The sequence below is a fragment of the Zeus faber genome, assembly GCF_960531495.2.
Source record: "Zeus faber genome assembly, chromosome: 20".
Lineage (NCBI taxonomy): Eukaryota > Metazoa > Chordata > Actinopteri > Zeiformes > Zeidae > Zeus > Zeus faber.
In genome coordinates, this window is record NC_137207.1 from 16,171,239 (window position 1) to 16,190,327 (window position 19,089).

General features: G+C 44.6%; 1 protein-coding gene across 1 annotated transcript; it reads left to right on the forward strand.

The window, feature by feature from the left end:
• Positions 1-8,617: 8,617 nt before the first annotated feature.
• gprc5c (G protein-coupled receptor, class C, group 5, member C) lies at positions 8,618-14,646 on the forward strand (the record flags this gene model as incomplete). The annotated part of the gene is made up of 4 exons (XM_080020864.1): positions 8,618-9,605; positions 11,144-11,244; positions 12,554-12,688; positions 13,506-14,646. The coding sequence occupies 4 exons, from the start codon at positions 8,618-8,620 to the stop codon at positions 13,536-13,538; spliced, it is 1,257 nt and encodes a 418-aa protein (XP_079876990.1). The 3' UTR covers positions 13,539-14,646.
• Between the last annotated feature and the right edge of the window lie 4,443 nt (positions 14,647-19,089).

Below are 19,089 nucleotides of genomic sequence, written 5' to 3' on the forward strand. Positions count from 1 at the left end.
GGTGGTCTTACACCACTGGACACGTGGTTTGGAAGAAAAATAAAACCAATTGATTTCTCTATGAGGAATCTAAAGGCTTGGGATTCATCCTATGTTCTATTAAGTCGAGTTGCACTCAGAAAACTCAAATGAAATGTTATTATGCTGTCTCCATATAGTAGGATCAATCAAAGGCAAAAAGAAAGAGAGATAATATGTTAACCGTAATTCAGTCATTAAGAAGTCATTCCCAATCAGGTTAAAATAATAAATGCCCAAATGGCAAGCCATCACTCTCTGTGAGCTGAACTAATCAAGCAAAAGAATCAACCTGCTCTATTTCTGCAGCACTCCCAGGCAGCTGCTCTCGCTGGTGTTTATTTTTCATGCAACACAACTGGATGGAGCTTTAAATGAAAGCTTGCTGTCTAAGCAGCAGGAGTGAAGACCCTGCTCTTCAAACAGCCCACCCACCACTTCCCCCCCAACAGGCCCAGTTCTGGCCAAACAAACCTCATGATAGACTGATGGTCAGCACACACACACACACACACACACACACACACACACACACACACACACACACACACATGCCCAGAAAACACTTCCAAACACATGCACATGAGCAGATATAGCTTCACGCATGAACGAACATACACTCAATGCATCATCCAGTAGAAAGTGTTTTTAGGACCAATACTTACGTAACATCATTGCACATCCTGAACCATTAACACACATTTTGGGTGTCCCATTTTCATATGATTTGACCTATAATCAAAAAAGAGATAGGGGCCTACTTAGCGTAACCAGTATTGTCAATTGCTATTAAATATATTTGTGTGTGAAAGCCATCTGCAAGTTGTTAACAAAGTTGTGAATTTGATATTTCCTTGATAACGTACGGCTTAACATGCTTGGGTATACGACCTGAAGTGCGGTTTCTATAGCATGCCAAACGAACTAACATCCAATATTTGGCTTCGACTTTTATTCTCACGGTAGATAGACAAACTTGTAGCTGTCGCACTGAAGTTCTGGTCTGTGGGAATTAAAAAATATATATATGTTTGCTATAGAATAATCCCCAAATATATAATAGACATAGCAACAAAAGTGTCAACAAAAGTCAAAAGAATTTTTCTCATGTTTTGGCAGCTTTTGAAATGTGTGTCTTTCTTAAAACTAGGCCGCGTCTTGAACGGTCCTGTTTAATGGGTATGAGTGAAAATCATCGTTGTCCCTATCAAATAAACAACGGTGATATGTTTATTTGTTTATTTGACGCTTTGCTCGTTGATATTTTGGGGGGGTCTTGGGCACCAGAACAACCATTACCCTAATGTGACTAATGTACAGCATGTTTGTCGACTCGGGCCTCTGTGTGCCTCTGCATTACTTATCTTATATCATCGTTGTGACCCACGCTGAGTTCTGGGAGCCTGATTTAGGTGGTGTACAGATGTCCGTGTTATGAACCAATCCTCTGACGACGTCTCCCGCCGAGGGTAAAAAAAACAATTAAAAAAAACAGCAGAAAAGGATGAAGGGAGCACATCCACCTGCGGAGATCCGCGCAGGAGGGGGAAGTGGGATGGAATTGAAGGGTTAGGGCCATAACGCGGTGGCGAGATGACAGGACAGGAAGGCAATTAAAGCCCGAAGAGGCTCGCATGCGGCTAGGGGGGGGCCTGCTGTGACTGTTGTGCCCGACGGGCAGGTGAACGAAGAAGCGGAGGAGGAGGCGGTGAGTGACGACGGCATTGTGTCAGAGAGTCCGCCTCACCGGCCGCACGTCTCCCGTCCGCCAGTCATGCGTCTCCGCCGGGCCACCTGTTCAAACACCTCCATCCCGGCCCTTCCTCGCTGCGGCGTTGGGGGCCACGGTCTGCAATGGAAGACCACAGGGGATTATCTACATGACGATATCCCTGCTTTTGAGGTTGACTACACACATCACGTGTATATAAAAATGAACGTTTAGTCTGTTTCTGTGCCTGTTTGTTTCTCTCTCTCTCTCTCTCCCTCTCTCTCTCCCTCTCTCTTTGAACAGAGCATTACGTTTCAGAACATGTTTGCCGCTGCTTCGTTCCGTGACTTGAATGGAATTAGTTTTGGAAAACGCTTTGTCCCTCTGTTGTGGTTAGTGATGCTACGTGAACATTGCTTATTACCCATTGCTGCAGAATTATTGAAATACAGATGTACAGAGTGTCTGTAAGCACTGACTCAAGTTGTCGTTTTATGAAAGAAATAAATACAATTTTTCATTTCATGGGATTTGCAGTCCTTATCTACCTTACAGCCAATAAATAATATGTACTGTATGCTATATGCTCTAGATAATATAGCATATAACAATATACAATCCAATTTATATATATTAGACACATACATATATATACAGTATAATATATATTGTTATATATATTGTATTGTATAGTGTATATATATATATATATATATATATATATATATGATAGCTTATAACCGTTTGTGGACTGTAGTGTGTGTGAAAAAGAAGAATGAAGAATGTCTTTCCTTCAGTGGAAAATGCCTTTAGCTATTATTAAATTTTACACTTTTTATCCATCTGAAATATTGCCTCTTCAGAAAGGTATCCGGTACTAACGTAAAACTCTGCGTGAATCAATGTTGCATTGAATAAAGGAGGAACTACCGTTGTTCAAAGAGTAATACAATTGAGATTCACCTCATCGTGCTTAAAGGGTTCAGGACGAGCTTGTTAATGAAGCAAGGGAGCGGGATAAGAGGTCACGCCCCGGGACAATGAGGCATAATGACCCGGGAATGTCCAGGAGGACCAGAAGGAAGAATAATAAGCCAGCCATGGCAACTGTCAGACCCAAGGAGCCATGTAAATTAGATGGACGAAGGAAGAGATCACGCCCCCTAGACCCAAAAGAGAAGGATTTTCAGCGAGTGGGATTCGTTAAAAAATACAAGAAAAGCAAACCTTCTTTCATCACTTTTTTTTTTTCCTATTGACCGGTGGACATAATCAAACAAAAGTAGATCGTCCATAAACAAACCCTAACTTTTATATTTCAAAAATAGAGCTGATTGAACAGCTTATTTAACTGGACAAAAAAATACACTTCATTTGTTTGCATTCAATAGACAATAAACAACAACAAACAACAACCAAAAACAATAACAACAACCTCAAACAACAAGAAAAACGACAACAACCACAAACAACAAAAACAAACAACAGCAGCAAACGACAACCACAAGCAATGACAACAAACAACAGCAGCAAACGACAACCACAAGCAATGACAACAAACAACAGCAGCAAACGACAACCACAAGCAATGACAACAAACAACAGCACTAAACAACGACAACAAACAAACCACAAACAACACCAACGAACAAACGACACAACAGCAACAAACCAAACAGCAGCAGCAGCTTCACAGACTCTATCTTGTTTTCCTGCGTCTTCGTGGTCATAGTTTACACTTCAGTATGAACAAACAATGCCACACACTGTTTGACATCATTCCGCAAAGTTCCGTCACAAGAACAGAACTTGGCTTTTTGACGCTTTGCCGGAAAATTCCGCTTCTGAACATGAGACGCGCCCCAGGTCAAGTGGTTTAGAGGGTGACGCCCCCTAGAGGCGGGAAGCGGGCGCTGACCCGCAGGGAGCAGCTCACGCCACCAGGTGGCGCTTTGCACCGGTCTGCTCTCAAACCACTTGATTTTAGCTTCATCTTTTTTTTTTTTTTCCCTCCGTCGTTTTATTTTCAATTCGAGGTTTAGTCTCGTTTACTAAACCCAAAAACTAATTATACTATAGAACAGTTCAAGTGGTGAAAAATAGTGAAGTATTTATTTCCAAACTCTGTGTGTGTGTGTGTGTGTGTGTGTGTGTGTGTGTGTGTGTGTGTGTGTGTGTGTGTGTGTGTGTGTGTGTGTGTGTGTGTGTGTGTGTGTGTGCGCGCGGGGGGGGGGGGGCTGGGCAAACAGAAAGAGAGAGAGAGAGAGTGTGTGTTTGGGGGCAGAGAGAGAGAGAGAGTGTGTGTGTGTGTGTGTTTGGGGGCAGTGAGGGAGAGAGAGAGAGAGAGAGAGAGAGAGAGAGAGTGTGTGTTTGTGTTTGGGGGCAGAGAGGGAGAGAGAGAGAGAGAGAGAGAGAGAGTGTGTGTGTGTGTGTGTGTGTTTGGGGGCAGTGAGGGAGAGAGAGAGAGAGAGAGAGAGAGTGTGTGTGTGTTTGGGGGCAGAGAGGGAGAGAGAGAGAGAGAGAGAGAGAGAGAGTGTGTGTGTGTGTGTGTGTTTGGGGGCAGAGAGGGAGAGAGAGAGAGAGAGAGAGTGTGTGTGGGGGCAGAGAGGGAGAGAGAGAGAGAGTGTGTGTGTGTGTTTGGGGGCAGAGAGGGAGAGAGAGAGAGAGAGAGAGTGTGTGTTTGGGGGCAGATAGAGAGAGAGAGAGAGAGAGAGAGAGAGGGAGAGAGAGAGAGAGTGTGTGTTTGGGGGCAGAGAGAGAGAGAGACAGAGAGAGACAGAGAGGGAGAGTGCGTGTTCTCCCCCAGTCGTCGACGTGCGCACAGCGGGCCAGATGTTACCCCTGTGACTCCGCAGAGCACCGGCGTAGTTGTTGTTTCTCTTTTCTAAACACTTGACGCTCCGTTGTGAATGTCCGCACCGCTGCCGGCTCCATCGACCGGACCGCCGCTCAAGTCAACCGCTCGTCGGGGGAGCTTCAGGTAACCCGTTTCACCATCTCCTATCAACCTGCAAAAGTCCCCGTCGTCCTTTAATCGAGTTTTTATTGATTTATTTAAAATGTCAACGTACAAATAGGTGGACATTGGCATTAAGTGCTCCAAATCCCCTGCTCTTGGTAAAGCACTGATATTGTCTTTATTATTTAGGGTTAAATGTTCTTTATGCATTTCAATAACGACGACGGCTGAAGTGTTGTTTGCATTATTTGTGTTATTAGCATTAGCATCTGTGTAATAGGCAGGACGACATAGCGATATGAGACTCGATGTCGTCGATTTCGGTTTTTGGTCATATCGCCATGTATATGGTTTTTTTTGTTGTTTGTTTGTTGTTTTTTTTTCTGTGCTGTCATCATGCTGGACATACAACACAGAGTATTTGTTTGCCATGGCATCTAGGACAGAGTTAGTCTGCAAGTGGAGTTCAACTTCTCAACCTGCAATGCCACTCTTTATTCATTCTTAAATCATCAAGAACTGCTGCAATAACTCTGTCCTGTGGACGACCTGTAGGATGACGAGAGCACAGTTTTTTGTGAGGCTGAACCACCACCAACCCCCCTCTTTGGTGAAGTATTTTACCATGTTTGGGTCTATGAACAACTGATCACTACTCCAAGAGAGGGAGAATCACCACGGAACCATGGAACCAAACAACAACATGTACATGAAAAAACATAAACATAGAAACAAACAACAACATGTACATGGAAAAACATAAACATAGAAACAAACAACAACATGTACATGATAAAACATAAACATAGAACCAAACAACAACAACATGTACATGATAAAACAAACATAGAACCAAACAACATCATGTACATGAAAAAACATAAACATAGAACCAAACAACAACATGTACATGAAAAAACATAAACATAGAAACAAACAACAACATGTACATGAAAAAAACAAACATAGAAACAAACAACAACATGTACATGAAAAAACATAGAACCAAACAACAACATGTACATGATAAAACATAAACATAGAAACAAACAACATGTACATGAAAAAACATAAACATAGTAACAAACAACAACATGTACATGATAAAACATAAACATAGAACCAACAACATCATGTACATGAAAAAACATATACATAGAAACAAACAACATGTACATGTAAAAACATAAACATAGAAACAAACAACAAAATGTACATGAAAAAACATAGAACCAAACAACATGTACATGATCAAACATAAACATAGAAACAAACAACAACATGTACATGGAAAAACATAAACATAGACACAAACAACAACATGTACATGATAAAACATAAACATAGAACCAAACAACAACATGTACATGGAAAAACAAACATAGAACAAACAACATGTACATGATAAAACATAAACATAGAACCAATCAACAACATGTACATGATAAAACATAAACATAGAAACAAACAACAACATGAACATGATAAAACATAAACATAGAACCAAACAACAACATGTACATGGAAAAACATAAACATAGAACCAAACAACAACATGTACATGATAAAACATAAACATAGAACCAAACAACAACATGTACATGGAAAAACATAAACATAGAACCAAACAGCAACATGTACATGAAAAAACATAAACATAGAAACAAACAAAAACATGTACATGATAAAACATAAACATAGAACCAAACAACATGTACATGGAAAAACATAAACATAGAAACATACAACAACATGTACATGGTAAAACATAAACATAGAACCAAACAGCAACATGTACATGAAAAAACATAAACATAGAACCAAACAACAACATGTACATGGAAAACATAAACATAGAACCAAACAGCAACATGTACATGAAAAAACATAAACATAGAACCAAACAACAACATGTACATGGAAAAACATAAACATAGAAACAAACAACAAAATGTACATGAAAAAACATAGAACCAAACAACAACATGTACATGATAAAACATAAACATAGAAACAAACAACAACATGTACATGAAAAAACATAAACATAGAAACAAACAACAAAATGTACATGAAAAAACATAGAACCAAACAACAACATGTACATGATCAAACATAAACATAGAAACAAACAACAACATGTACATGGAAAAACATAAACATAGACACAAACAACAACATGTACATGATAAAACATAAACATAGAACCAAACAACAACATGTACATGTAAAAACAAACATAGAACCAACAACATGTACATGATAAAACATAAACATAGAACCACACAACAACATGTACATGATAAAACATAAACATAGAACCAAACAACAACATGTACATGGAAAAACATAAACATAGAACCAAACAACAACATGTACATGATAAAACATAAACATAGAAACAAACAACAACATGTACATGATAAAACATAAACATAGAACCAAACAACAACATGTACATGGAAAAACATAAACATAGAACCAAACAACAACATGTACATGGAAAAACATAAACATAGAACCAAACAACAACATGTACATGATAAAACATAAACATAGAAACAAAAAACAACATGTATCGACAAAACAGAGTTAATTAGGTCCAGGAAAACTGGAACAGCATTTGGGCACGTGGCCTCTCCCTGTCATAGTTATGGCAGTAAATGAGGAAGAAAAGGAGACGGTTCTCGCTGTTCCGATCAACACCTCTACCTGCTTGGTCTTGATATCCACTATCTCATTATAGCTTCTCAAATATTTCTGTGGAAATATATCTAACGGAAGCACCACTAGCCATCCCCGAAATACCGTCAAATGATCGATATCGAGCCCTATTTTGAAGCCTATGAGTGTTTCAAAACCAACACATAAAACCATTTCGACACCTTTCAGGGTGAATCGGTTGTTTGTGTCGTCTGCAAAAGGACGTTACAGATTTGACAACTTGGGTTCGAAACCTTGAGGCTTTAAATGTTTGACCCCATTCACGAGTGTGTGTGCGCGAGATTCACGACAACCCGACTGTAAAGTCTCTCGTTTTACAAGCGATTGCCTGCATGTGTCATTTGCCCAAAAACGAAAATAACCCAGTTTTTAAGAGGATCTCCTCACATATATCTGGATGAAATGAAGAATCTTAGGTTCTTTGTTGCATCAATGACCCCATCCTGGTTGGTCGACCGCCGTAAGACAGCAAAGCATCAGCCGCACGCGACTGTAAATGTTCTCTCTCGCACTGACCTTTGTCCTGGGCGTCATATGACCGGACGGGCAGAAAGACCACTCTGCGATTATGGACATTAAGCTCATTCGAGACCCAAGCGCCGTTGTTCCGTGTTCCGTTTTTGTTCCCGAGTTCGGCATTAAGCGCATCTCTGTGCTTTTTTTTCCCGTTTCGAGTTGTCCCCGCAAAAAAAGAAATAAAACCCAGACAATCTGTGTTATTTTTATACACCTTCACCACGTTGACCTGAGTGGCCCTTGTAGTCAAGAAATAATATTCGTCCCCTACGTGTCCTATTAATGATTAATGGTGCGGTTGAGGTAAACAGGGTTTGTGAACATTTATTCAACAAATGGCTGGTGAGCTCCTATTTGAGTAATAACATCATCCATTTATATTCCAGTTTCTATTTAATAGTTACATCCCGACGTCATAATGACTGATCGCGTGTCTTTGTGTGTGCGCACTGAGCCACGCCTTCCCAATATTTGTCCGAAAGGGTGTAGACCGAAGTGGATGATGTTATTTCTTTCCATTGTTTATCAAGATCTACCCACGTCCCAACCCGACTCCCATCCTCCCTGTTCCCCTTCTCCCCTCAGGCGAGCAGGTGCCGTCAAGGTCGAGAAGCCGAGCGCGAGAGAGTCCTGCGTTTTTTCCCGTTGATTGCCCCCGCCTTCATTCTCCTGATCGCTCGCCGGAGGCCATGGCCGCCAACAGCACCCCGCAGGGCTGCGGCCCCAATGTGGACTCCCTCTACTACAACCTGTGCGACATGGACGCGGTGTGGGGCATCGTGCTGGAGGCCTTTACAGCGGCCGGCATCGTGTCCTCCATCGTGCTCTTCATCGCGCTGCTGGCCAGCGTGCCGTTCATGGCGGACAAGAACCGCAGGAGCTCCGTCGGCCTCCACGCCTGCTTCCTGATCTCCACCCTCGGCCTCTTCTGCCTGACGTTCGCCTTTATCGTGGAGAAGGACTTCGCCACTTGCGCCTCGCGCAGGTTCCTCTTTGGGGTTCTGTTCGCCGGCTGCTTCTCCTGCCTGCTGATGCAGTGTGTGCGGCTGAACGTCCTCGCGAGGCGCAACTCTGGGCCCAGGGTCTGGTTGCTGTGCCTAGGTGCGGCGGGGCTGTGGCTGGTGGAGGTGGTCATCAACACGGAGTGGCTCATCATCACCGTGGTGCGCTACCCGCTCGGGCCGCTCAACGCCACCGCAGACCCTGGCAGGGCCGGGGCCACGCCCTGTAACATCGCCAACCAGGACTTTGTCATGGCGCTGATCTACGTGATGACTCTGATCCTGGCGGTGGTGGTGGCAAGTCTGGCCGTCATGGCTGGCAAATACAAGCAGTGGAAAATGGAGGGTGCCTTAATCTTTTTGATGAGCCTGCTGTCTGTAGGTATTTGGGTGGCCTGGATCGTCATGTACGTTTATGGGAACGAGTTGATTCAGCGTTCCACGTGGGATGATCCCACTTTGGCTATTGCCCTGGTGGTTAATGCCTGGGTGTTCCTCATCCTCCACACTATCCCGGAGGTCTGTTGCTGGGCCGGTGATGACGACAGCCAGCCAAGCTACGGGGAGGACTTGTACCCCAGCCGGGGGGTGGGATATGAGACCATCCTGAAGGAACAGAGTTCCCAAAACATGTTCATGGAGAACAAGGCTTTCTCTATGGATGAACCCAACCAAGGTACGGAGTCATTCAAGGCATTATTCACTACAATCAACACCAATTTATATATTCAAGCAGTCAATGTTTATACATCTTTTCATTACATCTTGACATCAACAATTACTTCCTCTCTTGAATATTGAACGTGAATACATTTAAAACTAAGGCTTACTTAGGTGTGGACTTCATGAACAATGTCGGATCAGAAATCCATTGTATCATATCATTGTGAAACATGCTTTTTACTCAGATTTTCTCCAACTGAGTGTACACACTGTCTGTGCCTCATCGCTATTTGACCGCCTGTACTACTGTATAATATCGCTTCCGCAGCATAGAATTATTTGCATGACCTTGCGCTATGACACGAGATAGCTGTAAAGTTACTGATTCCAAAAGAGCAATCAATGAACGCTTTGAGGTGAGGGACACATAAGACCCCGCAAATGGTCCTCGGGAGGGTGGCTGACTGTTGCATCTTCCCAACGACCTGCCAGAATTTGATATGCTGATATTCCGGTGACGGACCCCTTATCGGTGCCTGATCTCGGCGAAGCCCTGGCCAGACAGAAGTCCGTGTCCCGCCGACCATGCCCTACAGCACTGCCTTTGATGCCGGCCAGAGCTGCTCATCTGGGTCTGTGGTCGAGCGGGCGGGATAATAGATCGTAGATGCTAATAAATAAGGCGCTGGTTTTGGACACTAAGGACATGGGCAATAAGGCTGATGTCACTTATCTGCCGACTTGATATACAGTAGTCTGTATCTGTGCATTAAATCACCTGTTCAACCCTTCATTCATGGAGAAGTGGGAGTACAGTACTAATTTTATTATGCGACGACGGCACACAATATTTTATTAAACGTTTAAACCCTCCCTCTTAATTAAAACCTAGACAGGCGTTCATTCATTCCGCTGTGGACTTGACAGAAGGTTAATAATTGAACTGATCGTCCACTTTTGTCGCTGCGCATTCCATTCCCAGTGTTCCGGGGCTGACTCCGTGAGATTAGCCCGTTCCCTCCACGTTAATGACTGTCTAGCACCCAACTCTATCCCTAAACCAATAATGCCACCCATAAACACTCCCACCGCATCTGACTTCTGATTCCCACCAGGCACCATCGCATCTTATGTTTGCGCTGCGCTGCAACCGTCTCCATGGAGACCGCGGTCCGGGGCAGATATTTCACAGGAGGAAGGAGCATTCCCACCTGAATTGCACGCGTATCTTTAACATCCATTTACGTGCCACTTTTACAGTACACCTCACTGAATAAACAAAACAAGATGAATGACCTCCAGTGCATCTGTGGCTCGCTGCATGCTCCCCACGCGGTGGTTAAGTGCCGCTGCGTCCCCTGTGTTTATAATGGCTTTGAAAGCAGGTTGCCTAGAAACCCTAAGTGCTGGGGATAACACACATGCTCATGGATATCCACAGATATCTAAAAAGAAAAATCGCTTTAATGGATTTTTTAATGGATCAAGGGTTTTATTTTTGTTTTGTGTTTTGTACTCATCAGCGGTGTGCTCGTCTTCTATCCCTGCCAGGTTCCAAGCCCATGTCCCCCTACAGTGGATACAGTGGACAGCTGCGCAGCTCGGTTTACCAGCCCACCGAGCTTGCTCTCATCAGCAAAGGAGCTGGTCATGTGAGTAACGCTGATTTATTTTCTGTTTTTGTGTACTCACATGTGCATTTGAACATCCCGTGCTGCGGATCTTCAGAACAAGACGGGGGAAGCATTTGCAAAGTGACACGCGTGCACAAATACAGGGTGTGGACTAAATAATGGAAATACACGATGAAGAGGAGTAATATTGACATCACTAGTTAGAAATGCAGAAGCAACCGTGAGTCATGTTTCCCGGTCTGTGTCAGTAATAAAAGAGGTGTGAAAACATGTGAGTTTTCAAAGCAACATGAGCCGACTAATAAAGTTCAGGGGAGACAAAGGAATAGTCGGCACCCATATTTCAAGGTGCATCTGTCACAAAAGCTGCAGAATTATTAAGCGTGTCAAGGGGAGGTGACAGCATGTTCCAAACATGGACAACCTGCACCAGTAAAGGGGCTCAGTGGCCGTGAGTCCAAACTCGCCCTCAGGGATACGCACACTTAGTGGATGTATGCCGCATAAGTACAGCCTAAAAGAAAAAAATACCACAGCGTTGCATCAGCAGATCTGCGCTCCAGTTGCAACAAAAACACATTGTGAGCTTCACAAAGCTCGAATTTATGAAAGGCCTGCCGTTGGGAAACCACTTTCAGCCAAGGCCAGTGCACAAAGACACAGTGGTGTAGGCACCGCAAAACCTGAAACCTGAACTGGAAAAAATGACGAGTCATCATTCATCGTAATATATTTCCTACATCGGAGTGCATGTTTGGAGAAAGCCGAACGACGCCTTCAACACCGACCGCCTTGCAGCTGCAAAACATGTTTGGGGAGCTACCGTTGTACAAGCAGCCTGCAGACTCGTTTATTACTCGAATTATTGGGTGCAATTATTCCTCGGCATGGTCGTATAACGGCCAAAAACTATAAGGCCATTTTATATGACCCGGAGCGTTCGCATGATCTCCCCATATTCCAATTATGCAACGCTTAGCAAATTCAATAGTGGTTTGATGAACAACAGGCGGAGGTGAACCACCTACAATGGCCTCCCATGTGACCTGACCATCGAACCTTTAGATTTCCACCTCTTTCATACTTCAAAGAACTGAAGTCTTTTCTCCTTAATGAACGGTGCAATATCCAACTACACACAGCAATTCAAGACGGGGTGCTTGAATTTTTGTAGGAGTCCTTATTAGGTCCTTGATATCAACATATGTGTTTCCGCTATTTTGCACGGACGCCACCACATTATGGCAAGGTTAATGAGTTTCGGCAGAGGGAACCTGCAGGTCCATGTCTTCAAACCCCTCTTGGTTGTTCTTATGACCTTCACCAGCACCAGACGGAGTTGTCTTACGACACGGCCATCCCCAGGGCCTCCGCCAACCCCGCGGCCAACAGCGGGAGCAGCACCCCCTCCCTGCCCACTGAGACGGGGGAGGTCGCAAACCCGCAGACAAACGGCAACAGCGTAGGTCGTGCCCCCCACCGCCACCACCACCACCACCACCACCTCGTCCCACATCTCTCCTCTTCAGTCGTCCCTCCACCTCCTCCTCCTCCTCCTCCTCCTCCTCCTCCTCCTTCATCCGGCCTTCTCTTCCAGATGCTCTCCTATTCTCTTGCCTGCGCACATGTAGTGCATTTCAGCTCTGGCTGTATCCATAGCAACTTCTCGTACAGGTTCTCTATGAATCACTCCCTTTGTCTGTTTTTTTTTTTTTGGGGGGGGTTTTTTCCTACCTTGACTAACCCTCCATTTATCTGTCAAAGCCACCTGTCTCTGAGTCTGCTCCTTCAAGCTGCTGTCTGGGCCGGGGCGCTCTGCAGCACCGGGCTCTCTCCATCGTCTGCCCTCTAGATCTCCCTCTTCACATCCTGCCTTTTCCATGGTTGTTCTTACCGTGCTGTTATTTATTTTCTGCATAATACGTGTTTCGCCTTGGTGTCATTTTGACGTCTTTGTGATAACGAATTGCTGCTGGAAACACTTCGGAATGATGTCTGTTCGCAACACCAAAGCTGTTATCTAGTGATGTGTTAACAATAATAACAATAATATTTGTATTCAGGCAGTTTATGAGTAGTAGTCATGTTGCTGCAAATCGAATGGAATAATGTGCTTCAATGACAGCTATTGTGGCCCAGTTTCAAACGTTTGAGAATATAATTCAGTCTCCATGTATCTAATATATCGCTGAACATTTTTTGAGAGTTGTGATAGAGAACTTTTTTAGAATTTTTTAAATAATCTCTTTCTTTCTTTCTTTCTTTCGTTCAATATGCAGGGGAATGGACCGCTTAGGAAATCCCAGTGGTGAATTGTGAGAAGAGCCGTGTCCCCTCACGACGCCCTGATGTTTTGTTTTTTTTTGTTGTTTTTTTTAATGTAAATTTCCCTGTTATGGGCGGTAAACCCTAAACTGGTTTTAAGAGGAAACCGTCGGCCCCCGGCGCACGGAGGGCGAGTCTCTGACGATCACCGGCGATGACGAACAGCTAAACCTCCCGCTGACGGACCCTCCCTGCACCTCAGGCGTACCAGTCGGCATAGAGCTTCATTTGGGAGTCAGCATGGGACGAAAGCTGTGGCTTTGCCGGGGAACAATGACTCTTTGTAATTTAGCAAGAATGGGCTTGGAGCCTCCTGCTGGACCAGTGGACACAGACGGAGCACGATCATGCTGACAGCCCGCAACCACAGAATGAAAAAAAAAGCAGCGACAATATAAGCGAGACGATTGTTTTCCAACTCGATATAGCTGCAGACTCGATAAAAGGCCACACCCAAATGGAATTTCACATGCTCACACACATGCTCACAATTGCAGAAGCACACACAGGTGTACACCCACATGCTCCCGTAGTAACACAAAAGGACATTTGCCTGATTCTTAGTGGGCCCCTACCGCCGTTGGGGTTATTCCATGAAAATCATTATACCATAGATGGAAAGGCAATAGAACATTCTATACACCAACAGCAAGAATAATAAGGTCTATTTTATCAAATGCGTAAAAAATCAGTAGAAAGAATAAATGATCCCTTACAGTCATTGAGAAGGTGTACACTGTCAGATACTATAATGTACATTTCACTGAACCGTCATCATTTGTTGAAATTACACAGTATCATACAGTTCAGACATAACACTAAGTTATTATTATTATTATTATTATTATTATTATTATTATTATTCAAGTCATGTAATTATGTTGTTCATTTGCTGCCGGAGACGTTGATGAAAATCCATATTCAAATATTAAATGCTACTGAAAGCAAATTTTGTGCTATTTTAGCGAAGCGCTGCTTTTTCTTCTGACCACCAGCTTGAACGTAACGCCTTCAACGCAGTGTGAGATAGCACAGGATGGTTGTACATAGAAAGCCTCTGATGTTCCAACATGTTATTTTTCCATCGAAATAAACCCTCTCCCTTGAAACTGTGGGTAGTGCACGATTTAACTGACGGCTGTCAAATTAAAGTGGTAATCCATGAGGTCATCTAAGTTGAATGGATTCACTACAAACCCTCAAATTCCATCCTTATTGACAGTTGACCGACTACAACAAGCTGTGCAGGTTTATCAAAGATCACTGCGGGAGCCTTTCACTTCCGCGTGCCCCAATCAATGTGTTCTTGCCGGAGGAACGGTGGACCCGACAAAGGGAACAGTACTGTGCACAGATGAGCACATGCGTCATGCACATACATTGTATTGCTGTTTCTTCCCAGCGAGATATCAAATCGAATATGGGATTTTTTTTTTTTTTTAAGAAAATAATGATACGGATTACCACTTTAACATTTTCCCAGTCACTTTCACGCTCAAGGCAAGACAAGGTGGTGGGAGGGTACGGAGTTGCGGTCACTTCAGGCCGCCGTTGTGAGAGCCAATCTCAAAGCCTGACAACAACTATCATTTTGACCAGGAACTGATCGGCATATATGAGATAACTCAGTCACACATGCTGTCAAACTAGTGTGCGCAGTGTGCAGGATGCTCTCTTGCTGCCAGCTTGTGGGAGATTATTGCGAGGCGTGAGGTCGATTATTTATACTCCACACACAGAACGAGACATTTGCTTTTATTGGAAACACTCACTAAATGACTATTGGAGCTGATAAATGAAAATGCGGTATTTGCAACCTGATAGAACTCACTCTCAAATCATTTTATCATCGGTTTTGATGACCATAAACCGGCCAAACCACCAAAATACGATCAATAAAAAATGTTCAATAAATGCAGGTTATGTTTTTTTCCGGCTATTTTTTTGGACTGACTGTTATTTGTTCCTGCAGTGTCAACTTCCTTACTACTCTCTTAGTACCCATTTTTTTGTTCCATATCACGCTATAATGAAATTCATTCACTTTTAGCCTGATTGTCGTCACCCGTACTCCCACAGAGAGACTCATGTTGTCTCCCGTTTCCGATGAAACATTTCTATATGACATGCACACGTTTCCACACCACTTTTAGTTCTAGTTAAAAACCTGCTGTGTGAAATGCGGGCTCCTTTGAGAGCTGGTCGATATAAAACAACATAATAAAGCACGCGTTGACCAACGGGGGAGACCCAAGCAGCGGGTCATTGCTTCGATAGGGTGAGAGAAAACAAGCTCGCTCCATTTCAATCAACCTGATTCCACTTTTTTCTGAATGTCCGCCTCTTTGTCTGTCTCACGCAGTCATTGCCTTTCTTCGCTCTCTCTCTCTCTCTCTCTCTCTCTCTCTCTCTCCCTCCATCCGCCCTCTCCACCCCTCTCCCCTGGCCAGGCCTTCTCACATTTCAAGCTCACCACTGTTCTGCACCCTCCCATCGTGGTGCCTATTGGTCAACAAGTGGGACCAGGACTGGCTGCATCCAAACAGCTGTCCACTGATAAGCCCCAAGTCCCCGAAAGGCAGATACACGGCTGTATCCCATGTCTGATTTAGGCTCCCCGCCTCCCCGCCACCCGCCTCAGATCACCACGTGGCTTTACCAACCCTTCCCCTTCTCCTTTCTTTTTTTTTATGAGAGAGAGAGAGAGAGAGAGAGAGAGGCAGGACACTAAAAACACGAGCTGCCGCCGCGGGCTAGATAAGAAGCGATACGACGCGGTTATTGTGAGGACGGCATGATACATATTGTTCGCTCCGTCCACTGGAAGAGGAAGACGAGGTGTCCGGTTTTCCTTTTCCCAAGGGGCCTGGATTCTCAAAGCCCTAAACCTGTTTCAATCGAAAGGAGGTTCGGGTAACAGAAACCAGTGTTAGTATATCATGTAAGGCATCTTCCTCGAGGCTCCTGTGTGTGCGTGTGTGTGTGTGTGTGTGTGTGTGTGTGTGTGTGTGTGTGTGTGTGTGTGTGTGTGTGCGTGCCTGCGTGCGTGCGTGTGTGCGTGTGCACCCGCGAGAATCTGCAAATTGGCCTCTCTGGAGGAGCTGTGTCAGGAGGGCTACCTCTGTTGGGATTAGCGCTGGGATGTTGCTCAGGCGTCCTGATGACAGGGCAGGTGTACATGGACCAGTGTGTATTTTGGTTCGAGTGAGAAAACAAAATACACCCACACACGCACACACACACGCACACACAACACACACACACACACACACACACACACACACACACACACACACACACACACACACACACACACACACACACACACACACAAAAGTGCTCTTACACACACTCTTCCGCATGAGTCTGTGTAAGTGTGTGTGTGTGTGTGTGTGTGTGTGTGTGTGTGTGTCTGTGAGGATATAGACTATAATAAGATATCATGTTATGTAATGTTAAACAAAATGGCAAGGAGGGGCGGGGGACATTGTTTTTATTTCATCTCCGGTATCATCGCTATGACTACAGTTGCTCTTCTTATTTGCGTTTTTATTCAAGGTGTGCTGGTTTACCCAAGCAGGGCACTGGCTGATAAACTTTGCCAAACTGATCAACTCAGCCCTGGCAACCCCACAGCACGGGGCCCCTTCCCCATGAAAGCAAAATGCCAACTATTATAACCAGCATATTTCAATAATCATTCAATCGACAACTCTAAACTACGGGTCAAGATTCAAAGCAGACTCCTTCGCCGGTAAACTTCTCCGCGCCGTAATTAGAGTCCCGGCGCAGTGAACCGCACTCGAACCTCTGCCATGTTTACGAACGCGCTGGGATCGTGGCCCCCCGAGTCCACAGAGCTGGAACTGTGAAAGTGTGGGATGATGTAGGTGTTTTGGAGCGAGGGCCGGCGGTCGGGATCACTCGCACCTCCCGCCATAGAAACGTCGCAGCTCTCGCGGAGGCCCCCCCCCCCCCCCCGGCTTTCGTTTGAAGTTGAACCGGTGCTGGACCTCCACGGATCCTTTGACCCCGCGGCACGAAGCGGGGAATGATTTACCGAACGGCTTCCGCCGGGCTGCGGGCAAACAGAGAGTGGTTTGTTCGATGGACCCGGTTTTTCTTAGAAAAAAAAATAAAAAATAATAATAATAATAAAATAAATAAAATAAAAATTAGAAAAAACATAAAAAGAAATAAATTAATCGGGTTTTCTGACTTTGCTCCCAAAAAGCGCCGACGTTGTGGTTGTGTATGTTCGCGCTGAACTTGCTGGCGAGTCATTCACAGAGGGGAGTGTTGATCTTTACAGTTACCGGAGGTAAATGGTCAAATGTGACCTCTGACAAATTCAGGATTCAAGATTCAAGAGGTTTATTGGTCACATACATATAAATACATTCACACATATATGCAGTGAAATGTCTTTGCAACGCAACGGGTGATTATGCACAATAGTTACTCAACCCAACATAATAGCTAATCTAATTCCTACCCCGCAACTAACTGAAACGAACTGATTCCTAAAACGTAATGCAGTTAGTGAACAGAATAATATAAATAAAATACAATGAAAATTAAATAAGACTAAGAGAATACAAAGCAGGGGTACAAAATAGCAGGGAATAGAGTTATGTATAAATTCACATGACATTCAAAATTTTCGGCTCAATAGTTAGGAGAGAGGATGCGCCCTGCACTTTGCCGGAAACCTCATGAGGTCACACTGAGAGACCTGGCTCCATACCCATGTGCTCTCCTCTACTTACCCCTGGGGCAAAGGACTTTGTTATGCATGTAGATTATTGAGGATTGTTGGAAGTGTGATGGTAATAACACCACAGGCTTGTAAGCCAGACCGGCCATATTATTATATCACCACCCTGAGACCAATCACACGGTCCACTGACACACACTGTAAATAGACGTCAACAAAAGGAAGGGTGACGCAAATAGCTTTCAAATGCGCTTTCATGTATCCACAACAATCAAACCTGTACCTCTTCCTGTTTGGTTTGTAGACGTTGGTCGAAGGGCGTGTCCTTATTCCTCGTGAGTGCAAACCAGAATAAATCACTACTCAGACTCACGGCTCACGATTGACGCCGCGCGAATCCCTCTTTTTCCCCCTCGGGGCGGCTTCGCGACGCCCGAGACGTCGTCTTCCAGAGCGGTTTGCGCGGCTCGCCCCTCCGGTCGGAGAGAAGCGCCGAACACTGTGAGCCTTTGTGAGTCCGGCGGGGAGGGGGGACAAAGCCGGCGCTGTGCGTCCCGCCGGGAAGACCTTGAGGAGGGACACCTGATCGGCGCGGCGCCCGACCCTCCGCGCTGCCGCTCCCGTCCGGGCCCCGTCCGGGCCCCGTCCTCCGTTGAGGAACCGAGGACGGGTTCTGGGGGACGGGGGACGGGGAGGACGGCGCCCGGTGGTTCCTTCTTTGAGCGCCTTCGGATAAAACACACAAAAGAGATATGAAAAGAGAGATGAAAAAACCTCCATCTCCCATGTTTGTTCTGAGTATTGACACAGCTGTAGCTCTA